Below are 23667 nucleotides of genomic sequence, written 5' to 3'. Positions count from 1 at the left end.
TAGCAAATTTATACGACTTAAGTGAAAAACTCTCTTACAAGTTATACAAATTAATTAATTCCAGCGATTTTTAAAAAATATATATTTTCCTTACACATGTTTTGAGGGGAAAAACTATTCGATGAGCCTCAAGAGTCCTATTTCCTGTGAAAACTGAATAATGAAAACTTTAATACGAACCAATATTTCCATTCCAACAAGTAAAAGAAAGAGAAAGTTAATATTTTTAATTTATTTTTTAGAAAAAGAATAAAACTTCACCAACCATGTTCCTCAGAAAGCAAATTTTCCTGTAGTCACGTATCTCAAAACCTATTGGGGCGAGAAAGTTTCAAGATTTTTGAATCTTGGTTATCTTCTTGCTCGGACAGTTTCTAGAACTTAGTGTGGTCACGTAACTGCTATACGACGAAATTCTACTGATCCTAATATAAAAGTGAAAAAGGGGATAATTCAGCAAACAAAAATAGAAAAATTTGTTAAGTTGATGGTTAAAGGTGCTGGGTGAACAGTACATTGGTTACAAATATTTCAAATAGACACCTGGTTGATGAGATGTACATCTTTATTGATGGATGTGGGTACTCTGATTGAATATGGAGTCTTAACAAAGCAGAAGTAACCATCAACTAACTTCAGGGCTGCCCCCAATTTACTACAGAAAAAAAAACGCATAGCTATTTCTTTAATGCTGGCTCCAGCGACAATTTCATTCAACACTACTTGGAATCCAATGTAACGAATATCAAATGAAAAAAAGAAATTAAAACAAAAATAATTTTATTTTAGGAAGAGTTGTTTTATCATAAATTTTAAACAATAAACATAAATAATTCTTTCAACAATGTTTACCTCTACTGCCTCAAATTAGAATGATCTGTGATATTTAAATGAAACCTATACATAAATTTTGATTATTAAAAAGTTTTGATAGAAATTCATTACTTACAAATACTTCCAACTTCCAAGATTAGTTTCTCCAACATTATCCAAATTATTAATGGAAGGTTTTCTACAAACTACCCTGACAGTATTATAAACATTTTTAAAAATTGCTGACTTTTCAAAAATTAAAAAAAAAAACTTTTTTCTGTCTCAAATTATTTTTTATATATGTATATAGAAATATTTTTTAATGGTATCTATAATTTTTGCAAAATTATATTGAATAAAGAAATGGGCAGCACTGTCAAGTTATATTTCAATTGGCTGTGCTTAGACGTAAGCACTTTTCCGCTATCTGATGCTGACTTTTGTGGGCGACCTCCAACTTTTTTAAACTTAAATGTAAGTATTGTATATTTCAAATATTTTTTATAATTAATTATCTTTAAATATCTTTACAGTATAATATCTTTACAAACTTAAAAAAAAAAAAAAAAATTATAAATTAATAAAACTGCGATGAGATGTTCATCATTAAATTACGATTTTTGTTCTCGAACATGAAACACTTTCCAGTAGGATAAATATATGTAATACCACAACCTAAAATCGTTCAATAAAATGTTTTCAATATATTATAACCAGGATATAGTTGTTAATATTAATAAAAATGAGTATTATTACATTCGATTGCCATTTTGGAACATTTGCTACATTTGTACCATTTGAAATAGGTAAGAATAAAAACTAGTAAATGCTGAATCAATAAATGCTTATTTCAATGATTAAATATTTATAAAATTTTAAATAAACTCCAAATGGCAGTTAGTATTTAAAATTTGCTGAATATCTCAAAAGAATATTTACAACATAGTTTTAAAAATACTTTTATATTTTCAAAAGTCCAGATTATTTTAACCAATAGAAAGTGACTGTATGTTGATGTTTGAGAGTTTAAAAGAAAGATTTTAATAAATTGAGTTAAACTAAATATAATAAACATTTTTTACATATTTCATTTTAGAATTTCTTTTTAGTAATAATGAGAATATTGCTTTTGATAAGAAGATACTTTTCTCTTTGTTAATTAAGGTGCATTAACATCTAATGTCTTTGACACTACATACTTTTCAAATAAGGGATGTGCTATTTAGCAGTTTTCTAGCAACTTTCAATTAATTACCATTAACATTACCAAAATGAAAATTATATTTCTTTATATCTCCGGTCAATTAAATTTTTGAAATTTTCCTTATAATTGATTCGTTGTAACAGCTATTATCTGCACTATATTTGTCTAAAATAACCTTTAGCCTTGAAAATATAGGTATCCTATTGATATAGATAACAGAATTGGATGAGTATGTAATATAAATTCTCGATATTTTATAGTTTTTTATCCTTACCAATCAAGAGTATAAGCTCAAAATGATAAGTACAATACTATGAGTAAATTCTCATTTTTATTCATGCAAATCCTTTAACATATACCTTTTTTTTGATTTTTAATAAACACTTTTGTAAAAAATTATTTACATTTTAATACATTAGGCACAAGATGAAGACTTAGTTTTTTGTTCTTTGTTTGTTTGTTTCTTTTTTTTTAAAGGAATATTAAATAGTTTATACAAAAATTAAACCTTGGTCAACGAAGGAAAACCTTAAGAAATTATTGCTGTTAATTTCTTTTTCTTCTTTTTATTTTTAGGTTTTCATCTAATGGTTTGATATCACGCAGTTATTTCAAACAGACTCATATGTGAATCTTGTTCCCCGTCTTCTACGAAATGACTTAATACATGATCGTTAAATTCATCAAAAGGTGTGGATTTTGCATAGAATTTCGTACAAAGTGGGCATATACGATCTTCAAATGCGTTCTCCTTATTTTTCAAAGTAATTCCAGCTGAAAATTTCATTTCTAAATCACTTTTATCTCTTTCCTCTATGTCTGCCGCTGCAGATGTTGTAATATTTTCTGGTAATTCTGGTGGTTTTATAGAAGTTTTGCTGGCCGTTTCTTCATTATACCGTGCGGCGCATGTTTTACAAGTTTGTGACTTCTTTTCTGCAAATTACAGGAAAAAAATATATTAATTTTTGTTTTTTTTTTTGGCGTATCGACGACTGTGGTCATGAATACTGATATGGGGAGCCAAATTACAGCTTTAAAGACAACAGATCTGACTTTAAGGCCATACTTCATTTTTCAAACAAAGTCTAGGTTATTTTACAAGTTTTTAAGCATTGAATCATGTATTTAAAAGCACCTCTACTTTCTACCACTTTCTTCTACTTACGTGCAAGCATTTAAATTTTTGGCAACGGTATTACCGTATTAATTTTAAGTCAATATACTTCTCAACCTCTTCGTAACTTTTAAAGTACCTACTTTTAGCAAATGAATTGTTTATCGGAAAAAGTTCTTAATTATATCATGCACATCATTCGGCAGAAGACGTGATGAAGTAAAATGATTATTATTCAGGAAATATAACTAGACATTAACCAAAAATATCACTATTACATACCTCTACAATCAATTTTCACAGAAAAGTTATTAATCTAAACAGGAAATTTAAAAAAATGAGAACGCATTTTTAAAAAAATTTTAGAATGTTATAATTTTGAAATTTTCCACAAACATCGCAATTTTAGCTACAAATTTAACCCCCTCTGTAATATGTATGTCAGGACCGTACATTACAGTGAATCGGTACTTTAGAGAGAAGCTACTGCATATCTCAGATGCAGCTGTCATTTCAATGCACCGTACACTAATCTTTTATCAAGTATCTAATGTGTTCAAATTCAAGCTTAGTCATTTTCAAAACATGGCTCAGTAGGTAGCAAAATGCAATCTTTTCAAAGCAAAAAACCGGAATAAAAGATATTTGTAATATCGCTTAAACTTTTTTTTTTCAAAGAAAGAGCTTTCATAACTACCAAGTCTAACAAAATACGCGATCAATTTATGATTGTATTTTTAAAAATTCTAAAATTTACCAATAAAACAATTTAAAATATTTTTAATTAAAAATTTAAATAATACCTTTAGCAATTCTTTGCATGAGCTCCAAAGCATTTTTTAATTCTTCCTGCTGTTGCTTTAACATTGCTTTCTCTATATTTAATTTATCTAAAATATCTTTAATTTCCATGTGGATTACTCCATCAAGCTCGGATTGACCATCTTCTCGTTTTATATTGAATTCACACCCTTTGACATTCAAAGCATTCGTCTGCCATTCCATAGCCTAAAACAGAAATCATTCTAATGAAAGTAGTTTATATATTACTAGCGTTTGCAACTAGTGAAACAATAGGAACTATTCAAAAGTATAAATTAGTGACTATTGTAATAAATAAAAAAATGTATTAATTATTGGTAATGGCCTTTAATAAACGTTTAACTCAAAATTTATCTTTTAAAACTTAATTCCAGAGTTGGCAAAAAAAAAAGGCAGATATTTGAGGCACATTTGAAGACCGGGATTCAAAGAAAGAGATCTTCTGAAACATGAAGTGTGAAGACAGAAGGTATGTAACTCTTGTTACGAATACTTGGATTGCTTAAAGTTTGACTTTCATTCATTTGCAGCGTCATGAATATTACTTTTTGGGAAGGAGGAGGAGAATGTGTAGTTCACGTTTCCTTTAGGAACAGTACACACAGATCAAATGAAAACCTTATTCTTTGGGGTAAAAAAAGGGATTACTCTTTACTATTAGGTCAATGCTTCCCTATATTAAACTAGGACATGGGACAGATTCAGTTTCTTTGGAACTGCAACCAAGAAAGGATAACCTTGCACTAAAATATGAGAGAAAATTCTGTTAAAAACTTGAACTGTGATTACTATTTCTATCAATCGCCTACAACTGATACTGTCGGCCAATTCCAACGTCACGACGATCGCAGTAGTGAATTCTTTCGCCTTAATTGCTCCAACCATCTCCCACCTTGAGGCATCAGCCAAACGAGAGCATCCCATCTCAGCTCTTTGTGAATAGACTCTCCTTTATCGTTCTTTATCCTTTCTCTTCTTCTTTTTCTAAGACATCTCCTCCAGTAATACATGTCCACAGCCTCAATACTACTAGCAAGAAACTGTGAAGTTGCCCAGGTTTCTGCTTCGTAAGGAAACCCACAACTACGTTAGAAAAACCTAGGTTTTTTTTTTTATTCTCGTAAAGGATAGGATATCCAAAAAGGTTTATAAAGTCCAGGGGGAAGGTGAACAAGAGGACGATGTAGAGTCGGTCACTGCATGATCTATTGAAGATCAAGATCAGACTTTGATGAAGAACAGTATTTGACCGCCTAAGTTCCGACTGAACTGAACTAAAAATGCCAAAGCATTGCAATAGCTTTGGTGCCAAAGACAAAAGGTGGAAATTTTAGGCTAATTTACCAGGGTTTTTACTTACGTCATCACATTCTGACCCTTCTAACGATGGTCTAGTTTTTCTAATGCTGTTTAAAACTTTTAGCGAGATTTCTTCCAGACTTTCTTCCTTTGTATCTGAAAAAAATAAATAAAATTACTGGCTAATTTTGCAATATTAATCTTTTACTTTCTATCAAAGAAAGCTTGTCAAATTTTCGATATTCAGTTTTCAGAGAAAATATTCGTTTTGTGCACTACTGATTAAAAAAATAAAATAAATAGTTATTACAAAATTTTGTGTGAAAGAATTTGTAAACCAAAAAATGAAAAATACAGACTCTAAATTTGTTTCGTTGGGACAATCTCAGTACTAGATCTGCGTCTGTCTTTAACCCTCCGTTAATAGATTTATATTTTCTTAATTGGCTGATCGAAGTGCATTTGGGAGATATCCCCCCGATTTAATCATTTCAATAGTTTAAGATCTCTCAATTTTTACTTAAGACTGAAGCACGCCTCGTACCTCTTTTTCGTTTGCAGTAGCTTAGACAGATCTTCGCTTGCCTCAGACTAATGTTTAGTACTGCTGGCTTGCTACTTCTGTCCGAACGTCTCCTGGAAGCCTGTTTCGTTTATTCTACCACAGAGAGGGACCGCGAATCTTACATTTCACGTTTACTGTTCTATTCGACTACCCTTGGTTTAGAAGTGATTGTATTTTATCGCAGTTGAACCTTTATTGTAGTTTGTTTGTTTTGTTTTTTTCTCTTATTCAAACGCAAGTTTTGTTTTGTATCAGCGAGGATTCTAACATCTGGTAGAATATGCCACACAATAATCTATCACTAAGAGTTAAATTGTTGAATAATTGGTTATACATTATTTTCTTAACAACTATTTTAATAATTACATGAAAGTTTGCTTACCTTTACATAATTCTAATATTTGTAACGATTTATCGGGTATAACATTTGTATATTTGTTGGAAGTCATTAACAAGTTTTTTGAATAAGTTTCAACATTTTTCTCATCAGATAATTTTGATAATCTTTCCCATAATTCTTTATTTTCAGTAGCAACCATAAAAATGTGATGGCTCAATTGTGATTTTTGCCTATTTAATTCTTCAATTTTTTTATGTAAAGTAATGTTATCTATGTGTAGATCACGTTCTTTTTTGGCAACACCTGGTATACTATGTCTTTCAATTCTTAACTGGAGATTTTCCTCTTCTAAACAGGAAAGACGATTTTGCAGCTTTTGACATCTTTCTTTCATTGTATGTAAAGCAACTTTTAGGGCGTAATTAGATACATGAGCTTTATCGTTTATACTGTTTTTATTTAAATGTGTATCCAATACATTACAATTATTTGTATTCATTTTGTTTATTTTTTTTTTCTTTGGGTTATGAACTATAACTTAAAACATTGGTCAACTCACTGGCACATCACTCAAACTTTCACTATGCATGTAGGTTATCTTACTTTGGCAAAAAACATATTAAAGAAACAAAATCAGTTAAATAATCATCACGAAACCATAAAACTTAATCTTATCAATGTACCATAATAATACCCAACAAGGTTTCCTTTCCAATATCAGCTGGCAAGCCCTGCCCTCTGATGACACTACCTATTTTAGTTTACTGATTCTGATATAAGAGTGCTCTATCGGTCTCATCCAACGCAAAACTACTTCTCCAAAGATTAGGTTAAAAGTTTTTTCTGTAAAATTAAAAATAGCATATCTAATTTCAAAATTCAGCGTTAAGATTATTCATTATCAAATTTAAAAACATTAATTTATATATTAAAAATATGTTACCAAAAAAATTGTTATTTGTAGCATTAATATTTACTGGAAGGGGCGCCCATTGATAAAATTACCATCTAAATGTGAATAATTCTAAAATTGACTAACCTAACAACTTTTTTGAGGTTTTAAACCAAAAAATGCAACAGTTCATGCTCTGATTTTTTTTTTTTAATTTAAGGCGTATCAACATCTGGGTCAATGGTGCCCGTAGCTTTTTTGACGGGCTGACGGCCTCCGCACAGTGTCCTCTCGTGACAGAGCTGTAAGAAGCTCCTATAAAGAGAAAATCTAAGGGCCAGCGACTGAATCCGTGTTGGAATCTTAAAATAACCACTAGCTAAGACCATCTCTCAGATTGGTTTCAAGAATGATATCGTGTCTTTTTAAAACCAATTTTATTTCCTTCCTCAATGTATAAACTTTTAATCGGAGGTTGACTTATCAGTAGTTATAGTTCCTCTAGCAAAGCTTTATCGCCCGAACACACTTACCACTGCTGGCGTCTTTTGAAGGTGAAGACATCACGCCTGGCCAAAAAAAAATACCCTCCATGGAACTGGGCCATTTATGGCATTTGATAATAGATGATTTCATCCATCACAGCCCATATGTTTTTTATATTTCTGATAGGTTTCGAATTTTCGACCAAAATTTAGAAGTTGCTTCATCAGTTTTGTGTAGAGAATTGAAATTCCACTTGTAACGTTTGTTTCACACGATACTTTTGCTGACTAGGTATAACAGGTCGCATGAGTTTATGGGCCAAATACGAACCATTATCTTAAAAACACTTTTTCTTACTTGAGGGTCCTCATTACATCCTCATTTGACATGATCTTTACCAGCAGAAGGAGAAAGTAATTATAGAATGAATTAATCAAATTTTGAAAATCGATATTGAAGCTTTTTTAAAGGACCAAAATAAAAGAATGTAAAGTAAGGTTTAGTCAATTAGCGCTGCACAGTATTGGTTTCAAAATTTCAGAGCAAAAATATGAAATCCTTGAAAACAAAAGCAAGATTCGAGCTTCCAGGCTTCATTGATCCAACTTTTTTTAAAAAAAGATACAGAAATTGATCCTAAAATCATTTTAGGAAAACGATTTTTCTTGTTTTCGTATAGTTCAAGAATAAATTCAAAAATAAATTAAGTATAAATCTATTGATTATGAAATTACTAACATGTATATAAAATTACATATAATACAAAGTTACATTTTGTGCTCATGCTAGATCGGATGGTTTAACTTTAGTTGTACTACTATCCGTATTTTCTTCGGTGGTTTTCTGCAGTAAATTTTCGCTAAACCAGGATGGTCGTTCTTTTTTCATTTCCACTATTCTCTTACCCTGTAAATGGATAGAAAACAAAAAATCAAATAAATAGAAATAACATTATATGTGCTGAAAATAAAGCATATTACTAATCCTGTCCAAAAGAAGGGATAACTCCCGGAAACTTAGTTATCCACTGGGTTTGATACGATAAAGACTTAATACAATTGTGGATATAACTATGATTTAGCACCTACACTCAAATTTCCAATTCATTGCATAGTATTTTAAGTTTTTAAGAATTAATATCACAAATCGTCGTGACTCAGATGATAGATATAGAAAACAGTTTACGACGCTTTAAATAAGTGTACAGTACACTTTTCTTTCTTTTTTTTTTTTCAACAACGTGAACGAGGATTGACCTAGTAAGAATACCTGAAAACCATGGGTTTTAGGGGAAATTTAAGGTACGGAGTTCTCTCTCAAGATCATCTTGATAAAACCCATGGCTCTGAAATAGTGGCAGTTGATTTTATTTAACACGCACAATACCCAAGGTCGGTCACTGGCGTTATCAGCGCACATTATCTGTATTATGTAATTGAAAGAAATTTCCTTTATTTTCTCGTGCCAGTCAGGAAGTGTTGTAACCGTGCAAAGTTTCGATTTTTTGAGTTGTGAAGGGAAGCAGCAACCACTTTGGTCTTCTGATTCTCTTCTTTACCTAGCTCAGTGCATCAGTCTTGACCTCTTCGTTTCTCTTTCGCCAGGCCTCTCTATTTAATGAGACAGCTTTCCAGTTCCTAAAGTTTTTATAGAATTCGAAACGAGAGCACACGAAGAAATGGTTTTTACAATCGTCGCGTATGAGTGAAATGTGTTTGTGAGTCTTTCAAGGTCAAAATGATGCAAAATAATGGTAGTGCCATTCTCCTAGTCGTTTTCCAGCATATTTTTTTGTTTTACTGAAAAAGTTGTTTCAAGGATTTTCTTTAATCTTGGAATTGCAAACATGTCGGGAGGAATCCTTCAATTACTAAGAGATCAGAGGTAACGATGTATCCGCAAAAATAAAAAAGAGAATGATGCAAGCACATAAATGCTTGCAACAAAAGATGTTATTGGGCAAACTGAAGTCCTTCCTAGATGGCAAAACATAGAACTTAAATACCACTAGATTAATCTCAATTTCAGTACCTGCCAGAATTCGCTGCCCTTTTCTTGAATTTCATTATCATAAAGAACAACTACCTCCTTATCAATAGGTTCTAATTTAAGCTCCGCTTCTATTGCTTTTTGCATTGCTTCAGTTTCTTCTCTAATTCGTTTGTAACAATTGGCTGAAATTTCATACATTATATAGGTCATTCAGAACTTAAAATATTCATAAAATAATATTATGTGTCATTCTTTCCTTAATAACCTACGGCATAGAACTCCAGCTTCCTGAGGATGACCACATGTATTGCAATTTATAAGATTAGTTTTAGGCACAAGCATTTTCCAATGATATTGAGGAAATCCGAATCTACGATTTCGCCTTTTCTGTATGGTTCTTCTACTTTTTGGTACAGCAAATAGGAATGCATCCTTTAGCGTATCAATAAGCGATGAGCTATTAGTTGGTGGCAAACGTTTGCTTTCAATTAAAGGCAATAATGACAATTCTGAAAATGAAAAAGAAAATTATATTTTAATAATGAATAAATGAAAAGTATACAGCCATTTATAGGTAAAAATAGGTAGTTAAGGGACTTAGGTTTTTATTATTGATAGATACAACTTTAATTAACTGTAATCTTTGAGCCAAATGTTGTAACTCTCGCTGATACCATTTCTTGAGTTTGGAGTAGAAAAAAAAAAAAATCCTACGCTTTGGTATTAACTTCGTGAAGTTTTTAAATTTTCACTCCAAAAGAAAGTTTACCTCATACCAAAGCAAATGAAAGTTCAATGAAGCTAATTCTGAACTCAGGTGCAAAAGAATTGCAATGCAATCAAGCTTTTTTGTAGTCTGGACAGTAGGCAGAAGGGATGACGTAGCTATGGGCCATCTTGTTAGAACAAAGCGCTTATTCGATCTTTGAGTACATATCTAGTGTTAGGTAGTGTCAAAGTAGAGTCCAAAAGTACATTCGGTAAACACTGTTAGTCGACGTAACAAAAATACGACTAAAATGTTACTAAAACGTTACTAAAATAAACACTAGAGAGATAAAATATTACAGACGAGCTAAGAGTTGTCCAATGTTGTCAAGTGCGATGCAGAATTTGAGGAGAGGCTCGGATGTATTGTACAGCATAATTGGATTGATTTCTTAAAAAGGATAATGATGTAGTGTAGAATAATATGATATTTTTTTTAGCAAACAACAAATTAGGCTCGTGAATTTCTAAAAAGATTTTGTTCAAAGGAATTTAATTCGATTAAATTAAACGATAAAACTTACGTGGTTTATTTGAAAGCCCATAAAAAAACGAAGAGATATCATTCTCTAATGAATAAACTAAGTGTTTCATGCGACTATAAATTTTCAACAGAGACATCGCTAAAATTAACTCATCTCTTTCAAAACAAAACTAATTACTCTATCTTTGAAACCTTCTTCATTGTAAGACAAAACAGAGGTTATCTTTTGTAGTTGAATATTTTATAGAAACATTTAAAAACAATCATTGCAAAAGAAATATTAAATACGAATATACAAATAATAATTAATTATTTTTAAAATGAATATAAAATAATTTGAATTAGGAGTATACTTTTTTTAATGAGCAATAAAAAATAAGGGGGCTTTTGGCCAGACATATTTGAAAGTACATATCAAGACAGCTGATCGGCAGAAATGTCGGGGGAAACTGAAGTGAAACATGCTCGGTGAACACCGTCTCAGAACAGTCAGTACTATGGCTTGTATAAGGTCAAGTCGGCTTTGTGTACGTGCTATAGAGAATTTGTGTCAATTTGGACGAAATACTCAAGGCAGGAAAAAGTCTTCTACTGCGTTCGTGAAAATTAAAAATCCAGGAGTTCAGCCCCTATACGGCACCAGTTTTGGACTTCATTGCCAAGTAAGGATTTTTTCTTTTCGTACTTTTCTTCTTAAAAAATTTTCTTGGAAGTTATTTGCAAATTTTTTTTCTAATCTTAAATGATTTCGGATTTCGGAATTTATTATTTTCTATTCATGGAAAATTTAACCTAGTTTCAAAGAAAATTATCTTTTATCACTTTTCAAAACAGTTTTTCTCATTTAAATAACCAGAAAACTATAAATTTTTTCATAAAACCTGAAGTATAAACTGTTTAGAAAACCTCGCTTGAGATATTTCTTAATTTTTCTAAAAATAAATTGCATTTTTTTCCTACACAGACGGGCGTAGTTACACGAAAGTACGACTTCATTTTTACAAAATAATACTTAATAAATTTATTTATAGTTTTTTGATTGTCATAGAATAATTGTATAAGATTTTTTCAAAAATATTACCAATTTTAGTAAAAGTTAATTTTTAAATTTTGCCACACTTGTTATCAGTAAGCCTGGGTATTTGTTGCTGGCGGTACCTTGCGGCATTTTAGGGAATCATTAAATTGAGAATATTTTTTATTTAAATATGGACTAATTTTTATAGAAAATGTTGATATTTCTAAGGAATATGGTTTAAATTTATATATTTTTTTAAAAAATTCTCTTAATCATTTATTCGCTATATAAATTTAAAATAATTTTCGGATTACAAGTATCAGCTAAATAGAAGATTAAAGAAATAAGAATGTGATTTGAATAAACAGAACTTTCTCTAATTACAATTCAAAGTTTTACAAAATCAGACTTTTTTTTTCCTTCGATTTCAATTCAGGTACAATAAAATAAAAGAATATTTGAAAAAAAAAATCTTATTGTCCCAAAATTCTTTTTAAAATTAATTTACTTTTAAAAAGTTTTTGAAACTTTTAGGGTTCAAAGTGTATGAAAGAAAAAAATTAAACTTGTAACAATTTATGCTTCTTGTCAAGTAATTTTCTTTTAATTAAAACATTTAATTCTCTCTGTAGTATATTGAAGTTTAATTCATCCCAACCTTTCTTTGGATTTATTTTATAAAATGAAATTTTAAGTAGTAGTTTTTTGATAAAACTGGATACTGAGTTTAAAAAAAATATCAATTGTAGCTTTTCCGAGAAAATTGTGGAAAACTATTTTAACAAATCCATAAATTAGCATTTCATTTTATCTCATCTAATACTAGAACAGTGTAGATAGCAAATAGCACAAAATAAGCATTTATATAGTGAAAAGAAAGTGGGTAACTCTCTTAGAAGTGATTTTTTTCTTCGAATTTTCTTGGGCTTATGTTTCAAATAAAAGTTTTTCCTATTAGTGAGATTTTTCACGCTAAGTTACTAGGCCACCCAAACTAAATATTTATATAGTTTAAACGAGTGTAACAATTTTGTAGGCAATTTTTCGTTTTTCGATTGAGATATAGTATTCAAATAAAATAAGACGTTTACCTGTATCTGGGGACCCACAGAATGTTCTTACGATAAATTTACCATAAAAGTTTGACTTGTTCACTCATAATAATTTTATTTTTATAGTTTAAGATTACAAAAAAATATATATATATATATAATCAATAGCATTGTTCATTATTTAGACTTTAATAAATGAGCCATAGTTAGTCAGTTTATTTATTTTTTTGGATAATTAAAAAATTAATTAAATTATTGATTCTTTTCTCTTAATTTTTTACATAGTTTTTTATTTAATAATCCCCCCAAAAAAACAATGCAATGATTTTTAGCTTCCGATTTAGTGGATGATCTTGTTTGGACTTAGCAAGCAAAACATCTTCGCTTTCTCTGTGAAAGCAGATCCTCTTTTTAAGATTTATTATTAATTTTCTTTCTTTCTTTTTTTTTTTTAAACTTTCAATTTTTTGTTATTGGTATTTGGTAAGAAAAGTATAGCAGCCATGTCAAATTTTTGCTCTATAGTTTTCACAGAGATTTTTTTTTTTTTTTAGTCCCTTAAGTCCAGAATATAAAAAAAGATAGTGAAAGTAAATATTTGTAATATTTCGAGTCTCCACCATTTGACCCAACTATAGCTTAGCGATCAAATTCTGGGTGGCACCCTTTACCAATTGATTTTTTTTTTTTTTTAAGCTTTAACAATTTTTCTTTTTGTATTCCCTTCTGATTTCATATTTGTCTAGAACGTTGTTCCAAGTAAAATTTGCCCAGAAATAGTGGCGATAGTGGGAGTGATATCTATCGCAACTTGGGAGATATTGTCTCGTTCTTTTGTTCTTCCTTGGTTATTATCTTGGACTTTGGGAGCTGCTTTGGTTGCATCCACTTCTTATTTGTTTCGTTACGTTAGGACAGTGCTTTCAAAGTAATCTACTGGTATCTTTGTTCCAACTTATACAGTACTTTGTTCTAGATGAAATACTTGTTCTTTATGGCCATATTAATGCTCTCCATATAGGAGGGCAAGAACAGGAATTGGTACTAATGTACCATTGAAGTCTTTGAAGTAAACATTACAAAAAAAAAAAAAAAGAGTATATATACCGCTAATATATAAACAAAATAAATAAAATTTTAAAAGGAGGGAACATAAATACAAAAATATTTAGAAAAACAAAAAAAAACATTTAATATTTACAACAGCAAAGTTAAAATTAAGACTTGCAACTAAGTAAATCAGCTGACTTTAGAAACGTCATCCAGTTGGTAAACTCTCCAAAAGTAACCTTTTAATTACTGACCTACATTAGCGAGGAAATCGCGCGCGGCTAGTGCTGCTTTAAAAGTTGAAATAGAATTGTTTGGGGGAAAAATTTAAGAGATGATAGCTGAACTAGGGTGACCAGAGGAGATGAGATGGAGACTGATTACAACGACGATGATGTGGAGTTCTTGCTTAATGGTACAATTATTAAGATGGTTGTGATTAGTGAGATTGGAGAGATGATTTGGTTGGTAGATGATTGTAACGATTGCAGGTGGTAGTTATTGTAAATGCTTTGCTAACCTCCATATTTCGAGTCCGAAAGTCAAAATCGGTTTCAGTTGTGACCAAATAAAGAAGGTAAGATATTAGCCTAGTGATTACCGTGCGCGGAGATCCCCAGGTTCGAATCCAGCTGTTGCCCCCTTAGATTTTGCTCTTCCTTGGAGCTTCTAGCAGCTCCGGGGTGATGGGACAGTATTTTCTGTAACGAGAGAACACTGTCCTAATTAGAGTAATACGAGTTTTTAATATTTATTAAATTACATTTATTGAATTACGATAAGACTATACATTTGCGGTATTAAGTCATTAAATAATCGATCCTATAAAAGACTCTCACCTCCAACCCATTCTTCATTTAGAAAGTTTGTCTTAAAACGTGAACTATACTTTCATATTGTTTTCGCTCGTTTTTTAGAAAATTAATGGTCGCCAAAATTTTGCTAGTGTTCAATTTTTATTTTCTATTTATTTTTTATTATTATTACTATACGTTTCGAGTTAGGCGGAACTTAATGTATTTTTTAAAATTTTTAATCTTAACAGAATTATTAGAGAATGTACATTGAAAAATAACCTTGCTGGGAAGGCTTTCCCAACGATTTTTCGAGTCATTCCCTAAAATTATTATTATTATTAATGATTTAAGGCGCGTCAACATCTAAGGTTATTGGCGCCCGGAGCTTTTTTTCAGTGCACTGCTGGGCCTTCGGACAGTGTTCTCCTCGTTACAGACAACACTGTCCATCACTGGGACAGTGAACTGTAAGAAGAAGGTCCTAGGAAGGGAAAATTCAACAGTCTGCCGCTGGACTCGAACACTCGGGACCTCCGCGTGTTCGAGCCCAGTACGCTAACCGCACAGCTAATCCCTTCCCTTAAAATTATTATTATTTTTTTTTCTCGAATCTAGGTAAATTATTTCAGTAGTGTGTAACCTCATTTTCCATTTTTAAAAATACCTTAAGAGTTCTGCGTATATCCGATATCGTTGGATTGGATACTTTTATCTAAGATTTTTTGTTTTGTTAAACAAAAAAATTCACTTCCTCTCACTAGGACAGGAAAAGTCGTGTTTGCACCGGAAATAGCAGTTTTTTAAGGCCCCCCCCGTGAGTTTGATTTTTTTTTTGTTTAAATAATTCTAGCTGGTGGTCAGATGATATTTAAAGACGGTGTTAAAGGAAAGACCTTGCCGATACACTTTCTATCCCATACAAGACAAGAGGCAGTGTAGAGTGTGCTAAGTGTTAGTATACAGGATGATGGCTGTGGTATGAGAGAGACAGAGAACTCTGGATGTGAAAGTGAGACCCACACACTTACACACTTACGAAAAACCACCTGTTGGAGATTATGTGTCTGTAAATGTATACATGTTGAATATGTATATGTTTATTACAATGTGTGTATCCATTATCTTTGTTTTTTTTTTTTAGATATATTTATTTCTTTTCAAGTAGTAGTGAATTTTGTAAGTGCGTATGTTCACTGTGAAGAATCAATCGCAAAGTCTTTATTTTATTTTATTTTTTTTTATATTTATTTTGTAATTTACTTATTGTATACATTAAATATATACAATAAGTAAATTGGAGGTAAATAAGATTAACTGGTGCGGGAGGAGAGCAGGAGGAGAGAAGCTACCCAGCGGTAGCACTCTCTAGATGAGAGAGGAGAGATTTAGTTCGTCAGACTGTAAGGAAGTCGCGGGGCCACTGGCGATTCAGTCGTCGAGGAGTATTAGGGATGTCAGAGGAGGCGAGAGACTGTACAAGAGGATTTGAGTTAGCAGAGAGAGCAGTATGGAATTTTTGGTATTTAGTCTCGGCGAGTTGTGGTACGAATGGGAATGTTGAGGTCGGTGTGAAGAGTGAGATTAGTCACTGTAGAAAGGAGCGTCAGCTATCTGACGAAGTACATAGTTTTGACAGAAATGTCCTGTACAGCCCGTATGTTCTGTAGGTTTGGCTGAACCCCACAGCTCTAGTCCTTGTAAATCCCACATAGGTTTGAGGATAGTACTGTATTTTAATCGTTTGAGTTCACAAGGGTAATTTGGAGCGTCGTCCAAGAATCGCAAAGTTAAAGTCCAGTCACTTTTACCCCGGTCAAATAGCCGTTTCCGCCATGAGCTCCTCGAAGTCTCCTATCTGGCCCACCGCTCTTCCTGTTTCTCTGAGCGATTCCCCCGCTCTCACCATTATCCGGCGTTATTTTTTTTTTTGTATTCGTTTCCTCCATTGTCACCTTTATTTGCACCTCCTTTCTTACGCCCAAGTTTCTTATTTTATCCATTCTGATCTTTTTACAAGCAGCATCTTCTCCAGATATCCATTTCTGTGTTTTTGGTCTACATCCATTGCTGATCGAACTTTCCTCTTATTCTCCTTGAATACTTTATTATCCCAAAGCATTAGGTAAAGCGTCTTCTCCGCTTTGTCAACCTGATTACTTCCTCTTTCGAGTTTTTCTTCACACCCTCTCGCTTCTTCCAGGCACTGAATCCAGGCATTTAAAATTCTACACCCTATCACACCGGTCCTGCTCGATAAACAAATCTCTCCCTTCAACCCCATATATCTCCATAAATGTCTCCTCCCCTTCACCTTTACATGGCGTAGAAACCTCAAATTTTAAGTTTTATAGGACAGGCTTTTTTCAGTAAATGGTGATTAACGAAAGATAGAAAGCCTTCTGCAAAGCACCAGAAAAAAAAATTCTGGTTACCAATCAGAAGCACCATTTCACTTCCTCTTCAACCATAAGAACGGAACAACAATCTTGCCAACTTTGCCCCCTCTGAAATTGTGCAGTTTTACCAGAAGTGCAAAAAACTCACGTCATCGAAGCCACAATTATCGTTGGCATCGCTCATGGGTGGGGGGAAGAAACCATCTTAAATCCAGAGAATGTCTCTGATTCCATCCAGAGTACCACTTTCAATTCAAGCGTCTGCAATTTTCTCGTTAATATTGGGATCAATGAAAAGTCCTAGAGCTAATGAAAGTGGCTGGAGTGGACAGTTTTTTTAGTCTAGTTCTTCTGGACATCAGATAAAAACACCAAAATCTGACCAAGCTGCACAGGGTTTTTATGGGTGTGGTGTTTCAAAAAGGGTTTAAGCAGATATAACCCTTTTTATTATTGGCTATTAACTAAGTGATTCTGTCCCCGGATGAACTATTGAAGAAGCCCACTTATGGGTTATTGAATATTTACAAAATTTAATTTTCTTCTCCTAAGTCTCGCGCTATCGCAAATTTCACAGCCTCCTATAGCTCTCTCCATCCTAATCCTCTTGTGCAACAACTCTCCTCTCCTCACACCTTCCAGACAATCCTCCTCGTCGTCGACTAAAGCGGAAGTGGCCTAGGGATCTATTGATGTGAATAAATCCACCGAGAAAGTGTTTCACCAATGGGTGATTACTCTTATCACGACTTTCATGTGAATTTAACCAGTTTCATCAAATTTACTTGATACAACATTTGTTGTAGTTGTAAATATGGCTAATAAAGTGAATAAACTGATAAGAATTGCGTCTTAATCTAATTTCCGGAATCTGAAGAATATTAATTAGTTAAAACTTTGAGAATAGTAGTAAGAGATAGTCGTCCGCGTGTTTACATCTGATTAAATAAAGATGCAAATACTATAGTTACGGGATGCAATTTTGTGCCGTTATCTTAATAGTCAATATTTAGAAATAGAAAAAAAAAATAGTTGATCTAGAGAATAGATAATTTATTATCTATTCCATAGTAAAGACGAATATAAAAATCGCCGTTCCAAGGTTGTGGTAATTAACGCATACATCTTACGTTTACAATATTATAATTTACAATATTTCACAATATTATGTCTGCAGATATATAAATGATTAGAGAGGAACTTGCTACTTTCATTTGCTTTATTTAAATACAGTTATGTTAATTTGTGCATACAGTTTTTCGTACTCGTACTTATTAGGGCGTAGTGACTTCCTGTGATTGTGCACGTTGATTGGGCACGTTGCTTTTAATAATGATAATAATGACCTTGAGTTCATAACTTTTATTATTATTATTTGTTTTTTTTTTGGTGAGTTTTAACATTAAAGTGATTTGTTACTTACATATAGGAAACTTGCGTAATCTTATTGTATCCGTCTGTCTGTCTGTATGTCAGGATATTCACTTAGTGTGTTCATTGAGCATAAGTTAGTTATTTTTTTTTTTTCTTCTTGTTTCTTGTTTTAAAGAATTTAATTATCTGGGAAAACTTTAATATACAGATTTCTGTAGACACTCAGTTTCCGGTGTTAGGCTGCATTGTGGAGGGTGGGGGTGAAACCGTGGTTCGATTGTTTTTTTCTCGTTGGTTTCATAGAAAAACCTTTTTTCTTTGAACTGAATCTTAGATAGCTAGATTAAACTAGGGCGGCCACAAGGCCTACGCCACTGCGACCCCTTTGGATCTATTGTGGCTCCCCTCACTCTAACTCACTCTGGAGGGTTAGCTCACCCTCCAGACCTGTCCTTTTAATCAGACTCTTAATGCTGGAGAGTGACTCCTGGTGTAAAGCTCCTCAGGCCTTGGTTTTCACCTCCCCGAGAAGTAACATCCTTAGCTAGTCAAGCCCCTCGCACTGACACAACACGTGCAGTGCTTGTTTCCTCTTCTTCCTGACAGAACCTACAAAGGCTTAACATCTGCCAGGCTCATGCGATGCATGTGTTTTCTGAGCCAGCAGTGGCCCAGTTATTATACACCTACTGCCTTGAAGGATTAATTCTGCAATCAGTCTAACTGAATCTTAATTTTCAATTAAGAGAAACGAGAAACTGCTACAAGTACCACTCAAATGACTTCCTTTTTATGATGATTTTTTAAAGTTAAGAGTTAAATTTAGGAGCTACTTTAGATTTAGATTTTAAAAGGCGGGGGCGGGACCCATGCCCCACGGCACCGCAGCCACCAGAGGCTTATTGTGCCAGCCCCCTATTGAGTCTAAAAGGTGAAACCTCCCCTTCTAAGAAGGTTGAGGGCTTTTTCTACCAGTTCCTTCTGCGCTATAATCTCCTTTGGTTTCAAAGTACCCAAGATATCGTAGCACAGTCTCCCAGAATAACAGAGGTGAGAGGCTGTTTCTTCCTCTTCCTGACCACAATCTGCACAACAGATTCTGAGCTAATAAGCCCCCATCTTATACAGAACTGCTTCCTGAACCTGCCGTGCCCCTGTGAATAGGCCTGTAAAATCTGAGTAAAATCTGATTTCTGCCCACAAGCCCAGAGTCTCTTTGGTTTTTTGTTTACACAGCAAGGGCATAATACTCTTGCCAGGTTTAACCCCAGGAAGCATCACCCAGTTCTTTTCGTGCTCCCTCCAGATCCAATCTCTGAGAACCTCACGAACTGCACACCCTTGGTGATCCCCCAGGACAGGCTCCGGGCCAATGAAGGAGTGCTGGCTGCATTCCTGGCCAGTAGATCAGCTGTCTCCTCATTCCCCTTAATCCCCACATGTCCCGGCACCCATTCTAACCGAACAGATGGTAGGAGCTACGTACTTTCGAAACAATAAATCAGAAAAGAGAAAACTCCATTCAACTTTTTTTTTTTTTTTTTTTTTAAATTTAAGGCGTGACAACAAATGAGATGGATTGGTACACTCACCGGAAATGCATCTTAAATTTCGTGTTCATTGGAAAATTTTTAAAACCGGAAGTCCACTTTACTGAATGGATTTTTCACTTTTCTTTGATTTTTTTTTAACGAAAATACATTTTAACATTTTCTCCACACTTCGTAGATTGCAGAAAAGTTTTTATCTGACTTATTTTTCTATTTTGATGAAGGAAAATATATTTTAAGTATTTTGTAGTTTAAGTATAAATTGTTGCTACAAGTCAACGCCATCAAGAATTGTTAGAGAATATCGTGTGCGTGTTCACATAATTAATTTTCTATTCGATTCATTATTGCCATAAATATGTTAAGCAATAATTAATAAGTGATTTTATTTACAACAAAAATGATGTCATTCATTTCAGTAATTATATGTAATTTTTTCTTTTAAATAATTAATTAACAATTATACGTGTGTGTATATTATACATAATAGTTTTATTTAATTATTACAATATTTCATGAGATTACGGAACAGTAGTTAGTTTAATTAGTTGCTATAACATTACTATCGATGTGTCGTGTCGATAAAAACAATCTGTGATCAGAGTACGCTTTATAATTAATTGAAGATATTTACAAGATATTGGAGAGTAAAATACTTTAAAAGGTCATTTTAGTTACGTTGTGTAAGAGTAATAATTTGGGTATTGTTGGTTTGGGAAATGGCAACTCAGTAGGGGATAGATATAGATCATTTTTCCAGCAAGGTCATTTTATGTAGGCTGTATCCGCCCTAGATATTTATTGGAAAAAATCCTTGGATTGTGAAAACGCATTGAAGTTTGACAAATATCTTTTGGATGTGCGTGTTTTTTTAATTTTTTTTGTTGCACTTTTCTTGGAGTTTTCCCTCTGTTTTAAGGTCCCCTGAGTTTGGAATAAGAGAAATCTCGGGAAATTCGATTAGGGGGGCCAACTGAGGGAGCTCCACAAAACATTTTGAGGCTATACTTGATGGTCCTATGGTAGACTATACTTGATGGTCCTATGGTAGTCTACGAGTATATTTGAGCGTTTGAATTTAGTTATTTAGTTACGTTATCCTCACTTACACATTTAACAAACAAATCTATACAGGGTGTACACGGAGGAGTGGTCGAAACATCGGGAGGTGATTCAGCAGCTCAAATGCAACAAAAAATATTCTCTTCACTTTGGCCCGATTCTCAATAGTGTCCAAGATATTTGCATTTTTAACTTTTCCGTCGATATTCGCGTTTTCCACCATAAAAACGGCCGTAACTTTTCTATCCTTTATCCTACAACAAAGAAATTAAAAATTTGCCACAATTCTTTCCCACTTCCTTGTTTGAATAGTTCGAACTATTTTTGTAGCAATTTTAGCTAGGCACTTTCCTATAGTACTTTTTTACTAATGTGTTTTATTGCTACTTTATTTTTTACTTCCGTTTTATTAAATAATAATTGTGAAAAACTAAAATGGTTACTTTTCTTTTTGTTCCTTCTCCAAAAATTGACATTTGAGTAAATTAGTAGTGAAAAGTCGGTAACGCAAAATCTCAGTTTTCTGCATTTACACCCCTCTGTTCGGGGTAGGGTTTCATTAAAAACCGAAAACATCCATGTGGTCTTGAAGCTCAATAAATGCGCAACTTTTTCTGAAATTATGTGACTCCTTGATTCATTAATCATTGAGAAAATGCAGTTGAAAATTTTTAACAAAAATCATCGAGAACGAATTTTTTGAGACATTAAAGTAAAAAATTTCATTGTTTATAAGAAACGTTTTGAGGCTCTGGATTAAGCAGATTTATATAGGAAATTTAATGCTCTTTCGTTTCGGAATAAGCAGATTTGTTGTAGGATAAAGGATAGAAAAGTTACAGCCGTTTTTATGGCGGAAAACGGGAATATCGACGGAAAAGTTAAAAATGTTAAATATCTTGGACACTATTGAGAATCGGGCCAAAGTGAATAGAATAATTTTTGTTGCATTTGAGCTGCTGGATCACCTGCCGAAGTTTCGACCACTTTGACAATTTCCGTATTCCGGGGGTGGGGAAACATGTATTTCCGGTGGTAGACTATTTGTAATTAAAATTGACTATAAAATAGAAATTAATAGATCTGAATGAAATATCTACTTGGTTGGAGTTTATTCACATTATTTTATTTATTTTTTTTATATATAGATTCCCTACGTATTTATGTATTAGTAGCTATGTACTTGCTAAGGCTAAGTTTCTCTAGTATGTAGTAATTTACATTTAGTACATGTGTAGAATAATAAAACATTGTATTACTTCATTGTAGTAATCACATTACACATCGCAATATTGGTATCCTTTTGGTTCCTGACCATTCTTTTAACGTCCGAACGTTTTTTTCTCCCCCACCCCTCCCACTCCAAGGATAGTGGTTCCTAAAAGAAATGAGGAGGATCACAATCTACAAAAAAGTTGTGTGGCAGGAAGTCCATAGTGAGTTGATTTCGTCTTTTCACAGGAACTATCCAGGAAGTTTGAGTTCCACTGAATTTTTTTTTTTTTTTTTCTGGAAATGTGATTAGGTTGGTAGTGCTGGATGATGTGTTTTTATATTTCCTCCCCCGTCGTTGCCACGCATGTTTATCGTATACTCTGACCGGTATTCCTTCATCAGTTTTTGGGTAGAGATTTCGTCTTCATTGACGTTAACTACACCTGCTGATGAGTGCTGAGCCTAAACACGTGATCTGATTATTCATGAGCATGTTATAAAGGAGGGATATTATATGTGTGGCTAATATACGATCTATTTTTTGTTTGTTTTTTTTAACCGCAACCGGAAGTAAACAGACTTTTTTGAAAATATTCTTTGTTTTTTACTTTTCATAATGTTCCCCCTGTAATTGCGTCATACGATTATATCTAATGACTCTTTAATCAATAACTTTGAATTCTAAACTACCGGTAAAAATTGATATACCATTATATTATGTATATTTATCTTACTAAACTTACAATTAGTTTACCTGTCGTAACCTACCTGTTTACTAACTTAGTTAGCCATAATCTAAGGAACACCTTTCTATATATATATATATATATATATATATATATTTCTAAAGAAAGCAAACATAATATGTAGTGCGCACGCAACTTTCTCCAGCAACTAGTTGATTTCTATCATTTTACATACTTGTTTATGTATTCATTTTATATATTGGTATTTTGTACTTTAAGGGGAGTAAACTCAGAGTAAACAGTGATTAGTTATGACGTCATTATGGGAAGTATTTATTTTATTTTATTTAATTTTTTTTAATACGCTAAGTTCAGGAAGTCGACTTTGAGAATTTGTAGTTTAAGGGAAAATATACGAAAATTTATTTATGATTTTCGAGAGACTTGATTTCCGTCAGTGGGCGGCCTAATCAAAGGGGGTTTTTTCTTTTATATCTATATTGAGTTTTCATTGGGGAAAGTAAGTTTTGCGGTTGGTACTCAGAGCCGGAAAAAGTGTTGAACAAATGGCATGTGAGTTTCTTCCTTTGTGTAGTAAATGTTAAAATTGTAGCTTACAATCGAACTTCGTATTCGATTAGAAATTTATACTTGGAATTTGACCAAGTGTTAGTGGCTAGTATCC

At 32.7% G+C, this 23667-nt stretch overlaps 3 protein-coding genes across 5 annotated transcripts in view; 1 reads left to right on the top strand and 2 right to left on the bottom strand.

Annotated features, from left to right (window-relative positions):
- Positions 1 to 763: 763 nt before the first annotated feature.
- LOC141447737 (protein spindle-F-like) lies at positions 764 to 6659 on the bottom strand. The gene is made up of 4 exons (XM_074115527.1): positions 6203 to 6659; positions 5317 to 5411; positions 3938 to 4142; positions 764 to 2953 (listed from the first exon to the last, which is right to left on the bottom strand). The coding sequence occupies exons 1-4, from the start codon at positions 6657 to 6659 to the stop codon at positions 2616 to 2618; spliced, it is 1095 nt and encodes a 364-aa protein (XP_073971628.1). The 3' UTR covers positions 764 to 2615.
- qless (decaprenyl diphosphate synthase subunit 1 qless) overlaps positions 4358 to 23667 on the top strand; it is a 121836-nt gene continuing 102526 nt past the window's right edge. Inside the window, exon 1 of one of the 2 annotated variants that reach the window (XM_074115519.1) lies at positions 4358 to 4425. Coding sequence is in view for 1 of the 2 variants with exons in the window: in XM_074115518.1 (XP_073971619.1) it covers positions 11244 to 11444 (201 nt within the window). In the remaining variant the exon portion in view is untranslated. Of the gene's footprint in view, positions 4426 to 10979; positions 11445 to 23667 lie in introns of those variants that run through there. The other variant, XM_074115518.1, reaches the window with a different exon arrangement.
- mRpL32 (mitochondrial ribosomal protein L32) lies at positions 6659 to 10995 on the bottom strand. Of its 2 annotated transcripts, XM_074115550.1 has the most exons (5): positions 10823 to 10995; positions 9800 to 10039; positions 9570 to 9712; positions 8277 to 8444; positions 6659 to 7003 (listed from the first exon to the last, which is right to left on the bottom strand). In XM_074115550.1, the coding sequence occupies exons 1-4, from the start codon at positions 10917 to 10919 to the stop codon at positions 8319 to 8321; spliced, it is 606 nt and encodes a 201-aa protein (XP_073971651.1). In that variant the 5' UTR covers positions 10920 to 10995; the 3' UTR covers positions 6659 to 7003; positions 8277 to 8318. The 2 variants fall into 2 exon arrangements, with proteins under 2 accessions (XP_073971651.1, XP_073971650.1); XM_074115549.1 differs by lacking the exon at positions 6659 to 7003 and having other exon boundaries at positions 8238 to 8444.

The sequence above is a fragment of the Rhodnius prolixus genome, unplaced genomic scaffold (assembly GCF_049639745.1).
Source record: "Rhodnius prolixus isolate KJV_2025 unplaced genomic scaffold, Rpr scaffold_13, whole genome shotgun sequence".
In the NCBI taxonomy this organism is placed as follows: Eukaryota; Metazoa; Arthropoda; class Insecta; order Hemiptera; family Reduviidae; genus Rhodnius; species Rhodnius prolixus.
The sequence above is the reverse complement of the archived record's forward strand: the minus strand, read 5'-3'. Positions and strand labels throughout refer to the sequence as shown.

What these genes read in the sequence shown, in the direction of transcription:
- mRpL32 (XM_074115550.1), bottom strand. Translation starts at nt 10,919, where the DNA reads ATGTCTCTGTTGAAAATTTATAGTCGCATGAAACACTTAGTTTATTCA. An exon ending in TGGGCTTTCAAATAAACCAC is followed by an intron (nt 10,040 to 10,822) that starts GTAAGTTTTATC and finishes TTTCATTTTCAG; the next exon opens with AATTGTCATTATTGCCTTTA. An exon ending in AGGGCAGCGAATTCTGGCAG is followed by an intron (nt 8,445 to 9,569) that starts GTACTGAAATTG and finishes ATCCATTTACAG; the next exon opens with GGTAAGAGAATAGTGGAAAT.
- LOC141447737 (XM_074115527.1), bottom strand. Translation starts at nt 6,659, where the DNA reads ATGAATACAAATAATTGTAATGTATTGGATACACATTTAAATAAAAAC. An exon ending in AATATTAGAATTATGTAAAG is followed by an intron (nt 5,412 to 6,202) that starts GTAAGCAAACTT and finishes TATTTTTTTCAG; the next exon opens with ATACAAAGGAAGAAAGTCTG. An exon ending in CATGCAAAGAATTGCTAAAG is followed by an intron (nt 2,954 to 3,937) that starts GTATTATTTAAA and finishes TGTAATTTGCAG; the next exon opens with AAAAGAAGTCACAAACTTGT.